Below are 13705 nucleotides of genomic sequence, written 5' to 3'. Positions count from 1 at the left end.
TTACAGGGTACATTTGTGGAATGAGCCATCATCAGAGTTGGCCTGAATTAGTGAACTTGCTGCATATCTGGCCTCCTAGCTTCCATCCTTGCCTTTTCCAACAGGAGCAGTTAGAGCTGTTTTAATGCCTGTCCTCTACTCAAAACTCACCCTCACCACTTCACTCAGAAGAGAAAGCCGTGTGCTGGTGTGTCTTACAGGGCCCTGTAGGATTTATGCCCCACCTACAGTTGCTTATCATCCCAACCACTTTCCACTTTACTCTACTTTAGTTCTAGGAGTTGTTTGAATATCATCAGGCAGCAGCCACATAAGTGCCTCCGCACTGGCTGTTCTTTCTGTGTTTTGCTTTTCCCAGAGGTACACATGGATGCTCCCATGTATTCCTTTAAGTCTTTGGTCAAAAGTCCTGTTCTCAGTGAGGCATAATCTTAACATCATATTTAAAATGAAAACTCCGGCATTCCCACTCTTACTTACCTTGATTTTTTTTCCTTAGACTTATTGTAAAGTGCCATTTTGTTTATGTTTAATTGTCTGCATTTTCTGTGAGACTGTAAATACTGTAAATACTGTGACAATTGTTTATTTCATTCACCAATACAACTCCAATGTAGTTCAGTAAACGAAGCATTTAATTTTATTTTATTCCACTATTTGTCATAGTTTGAGCCCTATACACTCCCTTCACTTTCCCCTCAAAGGGAGCTCCTTTACGTGTAGTCACACACACATCATTAGTAAAGAGATCAGGCTAGATATCCTCCCAAATCATCCTAGGATTTAGCTCCTTGTCAGGACTCCAGGAAAAGCATCAGAAATAATTCTGTCTCCAGGAATAGACCCATTAGGAGATGCCAAGATTTCAACCTTCTCAGGTGAACTAGGACACATCACCATTGCTTGAGATATTACCCCCCTCATCTTTGCAGGTTTCAGGTTACAAAGTAAAATCACCATCCAATTTTGCATCTATTCAAGAGGAACATGATTCACTAGACCACTGACAACTGTTCTTGGGGCTGTTTCTCCAACATCTACTTCTTCTACATATAAAGAATCTGCATCAGGATGTTTTCTGGCAGTGATGATATAACCAACTCAAAGATCCAGACGAGAAACATCTACTGGCTTAGAGTCAGTGCTTCCTGCTACTGAGAATGTGTACTACATGTATAGCCTAGTCTCTCTCTCTCTCTTTCTCTCTTTTTTTTTTTTTAAGAAAACACCATTAACCTTTCTTAATATATTGAAATATGCACTAAAAATTTGTTTTTCTTGTCATTATTTTATGACACACTGATCTACTTTAATTCATTTTAACTAATGTGGAAAAAATTAAATTGTTATAGATTTTTATTTATTAATCCACACTTCTTAACAGACTTCTTTTGTCATAGAAATACTAGGTCTAGACCTATTGGCAGTTCTCAAGGAGACTGATTTATATTTCCAAAGTGTCTATCAAAAATTTATGCTAATTTACATTTTTTAAAGATTTTATTTATTTAACAGAGAGCACATGGGTAGGGGTGAGGGTAAGAGTGGCAGAGAGAATTTCAAGCAGATTCCGAGCCGAGTGTAGAGCCCAACTCTGTGAGCATAGTCTCACAACACTGAGATCATGGCCTGAGCCAAAACCAAGAGTCTGACACTTAATCAACTGAGCCTCCCAGGTGCCCCCTGATATATATTAACAGTGAGGACAGCAGTATTCCACAGTTAAGAATATAGATTCTAGAGCCCATGCACCTGGGTTAGAACATCAACTCTGCTACTGACAGTGTGTGTGTGTCCAAACATATTAGCCTCAGTCTCCTCATTTATACACTGGTAATGATGGTGTTTCTCTCATTAGACTTTTGTGAAGATTAATTGAAAGAATCAACTTGACATAGTACTGGCATAAAGAAAGCCCTGAAGAGACATCAAGTGTTATTTAAATTTATATTATTTTTATTATGAAATTAACTATTTTCATTAGACCTGACCATGAGTTTGATGTATTTATTCCAAATCTGATATGTGAATAAAGATATGCCTCGTTAAGTTTTATTTAACCAGGTCAATTTTTAATGTTTATTGGCCTATTAGTCTTCTTTCTTTTAAAAAATAATTTTCTTAAATTCTTTCCTCTTCTCTCTCTTCAAATTTGCCTCACTTACTGATTTATAAATACTTTTTCGATGTTAAAGATTCAAGGTTTTGTCATCAAGGCTAAAATAGCCACACTGGAACTTTGTATGGATTAGAAAAAAAGTGCTTCCAGGGGACAAACCCAGGCTCATTTAGGATATACTGTTTGTTGGAAGGGTGGGGCACAGGCTGGATATCAGCTCCCACAGACCCTTTGACCAGTAAGTCTAGAGCACTTAAAATCTGTACAACTCTATGTAATGACTTTGGGGGTCACAAGATTGGAAACAGAGTTAACAAGTTTGTAATTGGATTTAAATTCTATTGTGATGCTTCCTAAAATACAAAGTTTTGGGGTTTTGTTTTGTTTTGTTTTTTTACATATTTTTGTGTATTTTGCTTTCTGAATCTTCTATTACTGACTTTATATTTATGGTATTGTTCAGGGTTTTCAGGTAAGAGAAAGGGAGAGAGAGAGAGATGGACAGTGACAGAAATAGAGAGAGGATGAATGAGAGGGAGAGGGCGAGAGAGAGAGAGAGAGAGAGAGATTGATTTAATACAAGTAATGGCTCACTGTCTTTCAGAGCCTGGCAAGTTTAGAATCTAAATCTACAATGTGGACTGGAAGGCTAGAGTCCCAGGAGGGTTGATGGTACAGATGAAATTCAAAGACAACCTCCTGGAGAGTTCTTTCTTGCTTGGGAAGACTGGTCTTTTTCTCCTCTTCAGAACTTCAGCTACTGGGGGAAGGCCTACCTATGTCATGCAGGGCAATCTGTTTTACTCAGAATTCATCGATTTCTGTGGTAATTTCATTCCACAACATTCTTCCAAATTGACACATAATATTAATCACAATATTTAGGAAATATTCTCCTAACTCCAAACCAAACATTGAGTCTGGTTGTTATCAGCAGCTTCTCAACAATTCTTGGCTTTACATAGTATATTTGTACCTAAATAATAACTGTATATCAAAAACAAATTAAATTGATGCATATAGGTTACCTCTTTTTAAAAATATTTTATTTATTTATTTGACAGAGAGAGAGAGAGGTTACAAGTAGGCAGAGAGGCAGGCAGAGAGGCAAGCAAAGAGAAAGGGGGAAGCAGGCTCCCTCTGAGCAGCGAGCCTGATGCAAGGCTTGATCCCAGGACCCTGAGATCATGACCTGAGTAGAAGGCAGAGGCTTAATCCACTGAGCCACCCAGGAGCCCCAACATATAGGTTATTTTAGTTTTTCTTTAGCAATAATTATTTGTGTGTTTTCAAAAGAGAAACAAACTTAGAAAAGCTTTGTGATTCCCTTTAAGTGAAACACAATTATCTAAAGCCAATATAGGAAATGAGACTTTTTACTAAGATGCTGTCTTGTTAGTGAAATCCCTTATAAATTGGGTTATGCTTATACACCTAATATGGAATTGAATGTCGTGTGGATTGTTATAAATGTGATTATCATTCATCAGAAAATTCTGGGATATTTGTAATCAAGCATACAACCATTAGCAAAAGAAGCCCGAATTAACCTCAAATGATTTGGGGAGGTAAGTGGGATAACAATTATAAATAGTGTGCAAAGTAACCCAGAGACCAAGAGATTTCATTATTCATGAACATATAAATATGGAGAAAGCAAATATTTTGGCACATAAAAAAACTGATGCTCCAACATATTGTGCTTTATCAAAGTTACATAAAATAATGTGCAAGGTTGGCCGATTTTCAGTATATTTTTAAAATGTAACTTGTTAATTTAATCTTCTAGAGGAAAGAAAGGCACATTTTACAGTCTATTAACCTGATGAGGATATATATTATCCTGCTTAAACTATTAAAGTAATTGTACCTGTGTTTATATAGAACCTGATGTCTTTAAATCTTTCTTCCTTTTCACTTGGGGAAATGAACATGAATTATTAGCACAAATTTCCACTTGAAAATATTCCCTAAGCTCCATTATGGTAATTGGCCATCAATGTCCCATCTTTAAGAGATTATTAATTTGATGGGAGAGAGGATATAGATATTTATATCTAAAGTCCAAAGAAGACTCAATTTGAAGTTCTCCAGCTTCTTAAAGTGATGCTTTTCTGGAATTATTTTCCAGGAGGAGGAGAAAGAGAAAGAGATTATTAAATCTTCTATAGAATAAAAAATATGTATGTTTTCAGAAGTTTCATTCAGGTATAGTAGATTTGAAAAAAAAGTTGAGGGATCAGCAGCACCAGCGGTGAACATCTAACCCCAGGTTAGTAAACAGCCTTTGATAGACATTTAGTGAATTTGTGTCTGAACATACAAGTCAACCAGAGACTAATTCATTCCATTATTTTTTTTACATTAAAATTGTTGGAGGAAATAATATTAACTTGTCAGTTAAAATCAAATTTTGTCATTGTTGTATTTGTTTCCCAAGTAGCATTTGCAGCTATACAAAATCAACTTCATTGTTTCTGGTTATAAACTTAAGATTTAACGATCTTTAAAATGCCTTTGAAAATCACAGCGTGTTCTCTGAAATCAGAGCCCTATTTAAGTTTATTTATTCAGCTTTTTTTAGCATCCATTTTCAAAAATGTCTTTTATTTATTTATTTATTTATTTATTTATTTTAATTTCCTTGCCTCCTTTTTTTTAAAATTTTTTCAATTTATTTATTTTCAGAAAAACAGTATTCATTATTTTTTCACCACACCCAGTGCTCCATGCAATCCGTGCCCTCTATAATACCCACCACCTGGTGTTTTATTGATATATAATTTACATACCAAAAACTCCACTCATTTCCAGGGTACAATTCAATGGTTATTAGTATATTTACAGAGTTGTGCTACCATAACCAATATCCAATTTCAGAGCATCTTTGATTCAATAACAAGTTAAACATTTCTTTATTTTTGTTTCCCAAGTTTTCCATTTGGGAAATCTCTAGAAAACCCATTTATGTTTTAGGTTTATATGTGAAAATTCTTAATGGCCTTTGAGCAAAAACATGTCAAAAAAAGAGTGGCCATTGTGGTCTGTAATATGTATGTTAGCTAATATCAGTGCTATCTAATTAAGTTTGTGAGGAGATCCTGAATTGTCTTCAGTAGTGTTTAACTTCAGATATATAATCCAATTTTAAAGAGGGGTGACACCTATTCCTAAAAAAAACTTGCAATTAAATCTTTTAATATAATCCATTTATAAAAGTTCAAGAGGAACAAAAGAATCTGAGTCTCTGTTATCCTTACAAAAACCTGGTTGAGACTGGTGGTATTCAAGTGGACTAAAACAGATACAATAACCATAGAATTCCTCCAGATTTTTAATTCTATCACAATATCATGTTCACATCATTAGAATATTTCAAATCTGGAACATGTAACTTTAGCTTCCTTTAAGTAGCCTTACCAAACTATTATTTCATGTTATAGTCTTCAATTTCGTAAAGGGCCAACATAATAAAAGTTCTAACAAGGGACAGTTCTGCATCATTTGTAAAATTACTCATGAAGAGTTCTGTTCAATATCTTTATAAAAATGTTTATACAATATCTTCCTCTTAGTGAGACAACTGGGGTACCACCTCATTACTCACGATAAACTGATAATGTGACCTATCCATCCCAACCCAGTTTTTCAAGTTCAGAACTACCTTCTTATTGAAATGCTGAAATTATCAGTACTCATGTATACTGTGAAAGCTACCCCCTCCCTCAAATTATTGCATAGGTTTTATGCTCTGGTTCATGTTGAGAGGTTTTGGAAAATGTTTCTTTAATTGAAGCCACTCTAAAATCTTCAATAAGTAGTCAGTTTATACATAATAAATCTACAAATGAATTGGGTCATTGGCTTTTTAATCCCAAACCCAGATGATTAATAGAGATGACAAGAGCAGTAATAAAATGTGGGATCAGGGGAACTGTACGAACCTTAGGTTAATTGACTTATTTCCTTTTTTAAAATTTTTTTAAATTTTTTAAATTTATTTTTTAAACTTATTTCTAGTCAGTGTAACAGAATTCTTTGTTTATGCACCACACCCAGTGCTCCGTGCAATACGTGCCCTCCATAATACCCACCACCTGGCTCCCCCAACCTCCCACCCCATGCCCCTTCAAAATCCTCAGATTGTTTTTCAGAGTCCATAGTCTCTCATGGTTCATCTCCCCTTCCAATTTCCCTCAACTCCCTTCTTATACTATTGCTTTATTAACTGAAGAGAGAATGGGATACTCGGTGTTATAGCCATGGTCTGAATGCTTGAGCTTCTGAGTGAGCAAATGAATATGGAAGGAAGAGATAATTTTACTACTACCAAAAGTCCCTGAAGGAGTCTGGATTGTCTAGATTTCAAAGCAAGCATTGTAGAGAAGGCTGCAAAAGTCCATAAATTTGTTTAAAAATCATTATGTTTCACACTTAAAATGGGTGAATTTTGGTAGGTAGGTACATTTTATCTTAAGTGGATTTAAAAAAATTTTAAAAGGAAGATTCTAAACAGCCTAATTATGGAGACAAGCAACTCTATTGTTGGACTTGGATTTAATCATCTCTGTATTGTATTTTTTTTTATATTTTGTCTTACAAATTAAAATTACATTCAGATAAAATTAGGTGATCACTTTCATGTGCCTGGTAGTTGACAGACCCTTTTATGTCCACCTCTTTTCTTTATATAGATTCAGGACACAACCTGAAACTTGAGATAATGGAGCTGCAGAATTACTCCTTTGTGTCAGAATTTGTGTTGTATGGACTCTGCACTTCACAACACCTCCAGCATTTTTTCTTTATATTTTTCTCTGGGATCTATGTGGCCACTGTGCTGGGTAACCTCATCATTGTGGTCACTGTAATTTCTGACTCCCACTTGCACTCCTCTCCTATGTACTTCCTGCTGGGAAATCTATCTTTCTTAGATATATGGCTAGCCTCATTTGCCACCCCCAAGATGATCAGGGACTTTCTTAGTGATCGAAAGCTCATCTCCTTTGGAGGATGTATGGCTCAAATCTTCTTCTTGCATTTTATCGGTGGGGCTGAGATGGTACTTCTGGTTTCCATGGCCTATGACAGATATGTGGCTATATGCAAACCTTTGCATTACATGACCATGATGAGCCGGCAGACTTGCATGGGGCTGGTGTTGGTTTCATGGGTCATTGGATTTGTGCACTCCATCAGTCAAGTAGCCTTTACTGTGAATTTACCTTACTGTGGCCCCAATGAGGTGGACAGCTTCTTCTGTGATCTTCCTCTTGTGATCAAGCTTGCCTGCATGGACACCTATGTCCTGGGTATACTTATGATCTCAGACAGTGGGTTGCTCTCCATGAGCTGTTTTCTGCTCCTCTTGGTGTCTTACACTGTTATCCTCATCACTGTCCGACAGCGTGCTGCTGGTGGGGTATCCAAAGCACTCTCTACATGCTCTGCACACATCATGGTAGTCACACTCTTCTTTGGGCCCTGCATTTTCATTTATGTGTGGCCTTTCAATCGGTTCTCTGTGGACAAGCTCCTGTCTGTGTTTTATACCATTTTTACTCCACTCTTGAACCCTCTTATCTACACATTGAGAAATACAGAGATGAAAACAGCTATGAGGAAACTGTGTAACCATCGTGTGACTTCTCACTGAATTCCAGCTTTCCTTAGACCTACATGTTCTTACTCATTCAGGGGATATCCTTTCTTTAATAGGGTTCCGCATAAAGATTTCATCCTGATGTTTTATTGGTATAATTTGTATTGTATTATATTACAGAGAAATAGTTGTGGATTACAACAAAAATCATGTGTGTAATTTTATTCTATATAATTTCATACTTTAAATAAAATTCTATAATATCACTTTATGGTATCACTACCTTATACTCTAAGTTTTATAATACATTATAATATTATAATTTTATTATATAATTTTGTATTATAAATATAATTTATAAGTATAATATAACTGCATTGTAATGTAATATTAGAATTGTATAGTAATTACTATGTAATATAACTTTATGTAAACAGATATACATGTACATACACTTTCAACCCACACATTCACTTTGGAATGGACTTCACAATTTTCTTTTTGTTAAACCAGATTTCTCTTTATAGTTTATTTTGTTTACAATATTTATAGAAAGTGATTTGAATCTCCTAATTATAGTTCAATACACTAAGAGTTGTCAGTTTGTAAGCATTCAAGACATGCAATATTCAGCAGAAGGAAGGTATGTGAGAATAAAATGTTCTATCAATCTTTATCCTGGTTTTTAAGAGGAGGAGGGAAAAGACACTATTTCAAAATCTTATTAATATAAAAAGAAACTTTTTCTTGGGAATGTGTATCATGCTTAAACTTTATATTGAAAAAAAAAATGAATGTATGTCAGTGAAATTCAATTACAGAAGTAAATTTTCACACAAGGTAAATCAAGGTATTTTACCAGAAGGTAATTTTCACACAGGGTATTTTATGGGTTAATATTTTATGGTGTAAAATAAGCTATTGTGTTACTATTTAAAATTCACTGGAGTGGGAAATTAATAAATTTTAACCCGCAGACTTCAAATAAACCATACATCTACATTGTTTCTTAGAGTTGATTCTGTCCCTTGGGATGGAATCTATTAGGAAGGGTGTTTGAGTACCACAGAGCCAGATCTTATGCTGAGTTTTTGAATGCCTTGGGATCCTAAAAAGACAATTATAAGCGAGAGTTAACATTTGTATTAACTGAACTAATGGTCAAAGAATTCAATCAATATTCTTTTATGTTGATTCTGAAACATCAAACGAATGGAGAGAATTGGCCAATGACTGGATTCCTTGAGTAACTGGATGAAATTTCTTATAATTTTGGACAGTGTTTTCAATAAAGAGAAACATGCTCCTGGGTACTTGTGGCTTCTCCTATGGCTGTAATCTCGCACATTTTCATAAACACTAAAAGAATATAGTTTGAAAACTGCCTTGGGATAAATTTCTCAGGAATCTTCTTCTTCTTCTTCTTTTTTTTTTTTTTTTAAAGATTTATTTATTTATTTATTTGACAGAGAGATCACAAGTAGACAGAGAGGCAGGCAGAGAGAGAGAGAGAAAGAGAGAGAAGCAGACTCCCTGCTGAGCAGAGAGCCCGACGCGGGACTCAATCCCAGGACCCCGAGATCATGACCTGAGCCGAAGGCAGTGGCTTAACCCACTGAGCCACCCAGGCGCCCCAGGAATCTTCTTCTTGTTTGCTACTGCAGTAAAACTATGTTTTGGAATTTCATAAAACTTTGGCCGTGTCAATATTTATGACCAATTATACCCCTGTATGTGAACAATTAAAGAGCTTAAAAGCTCCACTCTCTTTTCACTACAGTATTATTTAAAATAAACAATATATGGAATTAACCAGTGTCTAAGCAGAGGTGAATGGATAATACAGAATATTAATCAGCCATTAAAAAAGAATGAAGTGGGGTGAAGTGTGTAAACCTGGTGATTCACAGACCTGTACCCCTGGGGATAAAAACATATGTTTATAAAAAATAAAAAATTAAAAAAAAAAAAAGAATGAAGTGGGGAACCTGGGTGACTCAGTGAGCTAAGCCTCTGCCTTCAGCTCAGGTCATGATCTCAGGGTCCTGGGATCGAGTCCTGCATTGGGCTCTCTGCTTAGTAGGGAGCCTGCTTCCTCCTCTCTCTCTCTGCCTACCTCTCTGCCTACTTGTGGTCTCTGTCAGATAAATAAAATCTTAAAAAAAAAAAAAAAAAGAATGAAGTGTTATCCCTTATACAAAATGTCTGGACCTGGAGGGTATCATGGTAAGTGAAATACGTTAGAGAAAGACAAATATCTTATGATTTCTTATATGTGGAGACCAAAAAAAAAAAAAAAAAACAAAGCAAACAAACTGAAGAGAAAGAGATGACAGAGAAGAAACTGGCAGTTGTCAGATGGGAGAAGGGTGGATCTGGGCAAAGTAGTTGAAGGGCATTAAGAGATACAAACTTCCAAGTATAAAATAAATAAGTCAGGAATGTGATACATAGGGAATATAGTCAATAACACAGTAATAACCTAGTAAGTTGATAGTAACTAGACTTCCTGAGGGGACCGTTTCATAAAGTATAAAAATATTGGATCAATCTGATACATACTTCAATAGAATATTGTATGTCAATTATACTTCAATTAAAACAAAGAAAGAGTGGATACCAACATAGCTTTTAGGACGATGATATCTTATTCGTATATTATTGAAGAAAGCAAAAGCAGGGTTAAAATCTGAAAGTGAAAAGTTTTATTTATAAACATGCTAGAATACATTGAAATAAAAAAGGAAGAAAATATATTGTGTCTTTATAGGTTAAATCCCGTTATAAATGAACATCATGTCTATGGGAGTCTATTTCATGTTTTTCTCTTAATGCCTTTATTTAAAAATTTTGTGGAGCATTTAAGTTTCCCTCTGAACAAATGGGAAAAGAAGTGTTGCTTATCCCAACCTCTGCCACCTCCCTCCTGCCCAGTAAGGCCCAGCTGGGAGGGCATTTCTGTTGGCTCTGAAATCTTGAAATAAACATCAGAAGAAACAGCATCAAGTGTCAATGTTGCGCTAAGGCAGGCAGTGGGTCCTAGAAACCTGTCTGCCAGAGCATCACCCAGTCTGCACCGCAAGAACACGCAAGGGCTCCAGGCTGTAGTGGAGCCTGTGGTTAGCCAGGTGCGGGCGCAGCAGGGAGTCCCGGGCCAGGGCCGCGGGGGCTGCAGAGAGGGCCGCCAATAAAGCGTTCGGGAGGTGGTGCAGAGCTGGCGTGCCTTCCTTTGGGCCTCGGTGCTTGCGTGTCTCCTGCTCCACCGGGCTGAGGCAGCTGGTTTTGTCCAGAAGGCCTTGGGGCAGGGTCGGCCACTGGTGGAGCACACACCAGGGCCAGGCCTGACTGCCTGTGTGAGACCTCAGGTGTGCCTTACTAGCTCCCTGAAGGGCGGGGAGGCCTTCCTGACAAACGTGGGTGTGCTTGCCAGTGGAGACTCCTGCAAGGCATGACCTTCTTCCTGTTGCGGACTCCGAAGATGTCACCAGCCACTTGTGGGGGACACTGGATCTCCATCAGGTAGGTGAGCCGTCAGCAGGCCCGGGTGGAGGCGGTGCCGGGTCGTGTTGAAGATCCGGATCGCGTCTTCGTTCTGGCCGGGTCACCTTGTGGAAGATCATACCCAGGTGTTGTCCTCCTGTGTTGCCCCTCTTTGTGTGATGTTCTTGCAAGGCTCCTTCTTGATGGGCCCCACATAATGGCCCATCTTGAGTGTTCTCCGGATAGGCTTCTGGTATGGCTCTCCTTCCTCGGGCCCTATAGTTGGGGACTGTATTGTCGTGATGTCACAGCATATGCAAATAGGGAATGAGAACTTTGGATTCCAGAACTTTGTCCCGACCTTGGGCAACCATCAGTCGGGGTTGGGGCAGTGATTTCAGAATTGTGTGGGTCAGTCAGCAGTTGTGGTCAGTCTGGTCGGTCCCAAAACTGACTGGGAAAAGAAGTTGTGGTTGTTTCAGGGAGGGGGTGATGAATGCTGTTTTACAGGTCATCCTAATTAAAATGTCAAAATGGAGGGCTTCCAGAGAGTTCCTGAGAACAAGACTGAGAGAAGGGGCTAGTCTTTTAGTGTCTTCCATTTCAGTTGAGACTGCATTCTTTAGGGAGGAGAATCCCATCATAGCCATTTCAGATTCTGCAGTGCTTCCATTGTGCAGTTAACATGGGGGTGGGGAAGTATAGAGAGAAGTTAAAAGGAAATCTATCTGCCTTGGGATTAATTTCCTTAGTTATTATTAGTGTAATAATGATTATTGACTTTGTAGATTATAGAGATAGACACTTTTTTTCAAGATATGCCTAATAACTATACATTTGTTCAGTTAATGTCAGGCACCTACTATGTTTCAGATTAGATCACACATTCTCAGTGTAGTGGAATAAAAACAAGGAAACAGTCACAAAATATGCTGTCATGTGAGGTCTATGGTAGTGATAAACATGATATTTGAGTTCAGGAGAGGGAAATTTAATCCAGTCCTCATGGTTAGGAAACACTTCCCTTATTAACTCATTTTTTCTCTGATTTCCAAGGATTTTGTATTTTCTCTTATTACTACACACACACAGGGTGCTTAGCACAGAACCAGTCCCTAGTAAATGCTGATAGATACTAGATCCCACAGGTGTTCATGATTTTGTAGATCTATCCAGTTGCTCTTTTTTAATTTTTTATTTTATTTTTATTTAAACCAAGTGGCTCTTATCTGCAGTCTGTGCCCAGCTTTTTATCTTGCTTTGACCAAATCCATGAAGATAGTGTGTACTCTTTCACCCTCACTTTAGATGCAGAAATCCCTGGATTTTAGTTGTCTGGATGGGAGGAGATGCCTGCTTGAATTGTTAGGGAAATGAGTGAGCAAAATCACCAGTTTTCCCCCAACTATGGGCTTTTGTAGGGAATTTGTCATTGTCAGTGCACAGGGAACTGCAGATTGTATGTTTGTTTGTTTGTTTGTTTTTCAAATTAAATTCTGGTTACTTAATGTGCCTGGATGGCTCAGTGGCTTAATCATCTGCCTTCAGCTCAGGTCATGATCCCAGGGTCCTGGGATGGAGCCCCAGCTCAGCAGAGTCTCTGCTGCTGCTTCTCACTCTGCCTGTCCCCCCTACTTGTGTGCCTGCCTCTTTTCTCAACCCCTCAAATAAATAAATAAAATCTTAAGAGAATTCCAGTTAGCTTACAGTGTAATATTTTCAGATATACAATATAGTGATTCAGCACTTCCCTTCAACACCTGTTGTTCATCACATGTGCCCTCCTTAATCCCCATCACCTATTTGACCCATCCTCCCACCTACTTCCCCTCTGGTTATTGTTTTCTACCCTTTAGAGTATTCCCTGGTTTGTCTCTATCTCTCTCTCCGTTTTCTCCCTTTGCTCTCTTGTTTTGTCTCTTAAATTCCACCATAGATTTTTTTTTTCTTTTAAATTAGCCTCTATGCTCAGTGTGGAGCACAGCATGGGTCTTGAACCTAAGACCTTGAGATCCAGACATGAGCTGAAATCAAGAGTCTGACACTTAACCGACTGAGCCACCCAGGCTTCCCTTGCACGTTAGGTTTTAAATAGAGGAACTTTTTTGAATTTCAAGGTAGTGGTTATGAAATTCACCTTCCTATTTTGAAATAAGGTAAATAAAATAGAGAATATAGAGTTTTTCAAAGTGTAACTTGAAAGATACTTTTCAGAAAGCAAAGAACATGAATCCATCATTGCTTTGCTGAATTAGTATTCTAGGAATGAATCCCAGAAATGTGCTTTTTACTCTAAGCTGCTTCAGGTAATTCTAATTCATAATCCTGACTGAGAACCACTGGATAATTGTTGACATTATCCATTTGCAGTAGTATTTGCTATAAAGGTTTGGTTGGAAGGATTTGCTCCTGTGAGAAATCTCTCAACAGAATACGATGCATTCTCAGATAAACATCATGAAGTTATATTAAATCAAAAACTGTGACCTCATAAAATGTGTTGT

General features: G+C 37.4%; 1 protein-coding gene and 1 pseudogene across 1 annotated transcript; one reads left to right on the top strand and one right to left on the bottom strand.

Moving 5' to 3' along the window:
- Positions 1–640: 640 nt before the first annotated feature.
- LOC116590116 lies at positions 641–6383 on the bottom strand (annotated as a pseudogene).
- Positions 6384–6839: 456 nt separating this feature from the next.
- Positions 6840–7775, top strand: LOC116590115 (olfactory receptor 4K14). Its single transcript, XM_032341771.1, has one exon. The coding sequence runs from the start codon at positions 6843–6845 to the stop codon at positions 7773–7775; it is 933 nt and encodes a 310-aa protein (XP_032197662.1). The 5' UTR covers positions 6840–6842.
- Positions 7776–13705: the final 5930 nt, after the last annotated feature.

This window comes from Mustela erminea, chromosome 5 (genome assembly GCF_009829155.1).
Source record: "Mustela erminea isolate mMusErm1 chromosome 5, mMusErm1.Pri, whole genome shotgun sequence".
Lineage (NCBI taxonomy): Eukaryota > Metazoa > Chordata > Mammalia > Carnivora > Mustelidae > Mustela > Mustela erminea.
The sequence above is the reverse complement of the archived record's forward strand: the minus strand, read 5'-3'. Positions and strand labels throughout refer to the sequence as shown.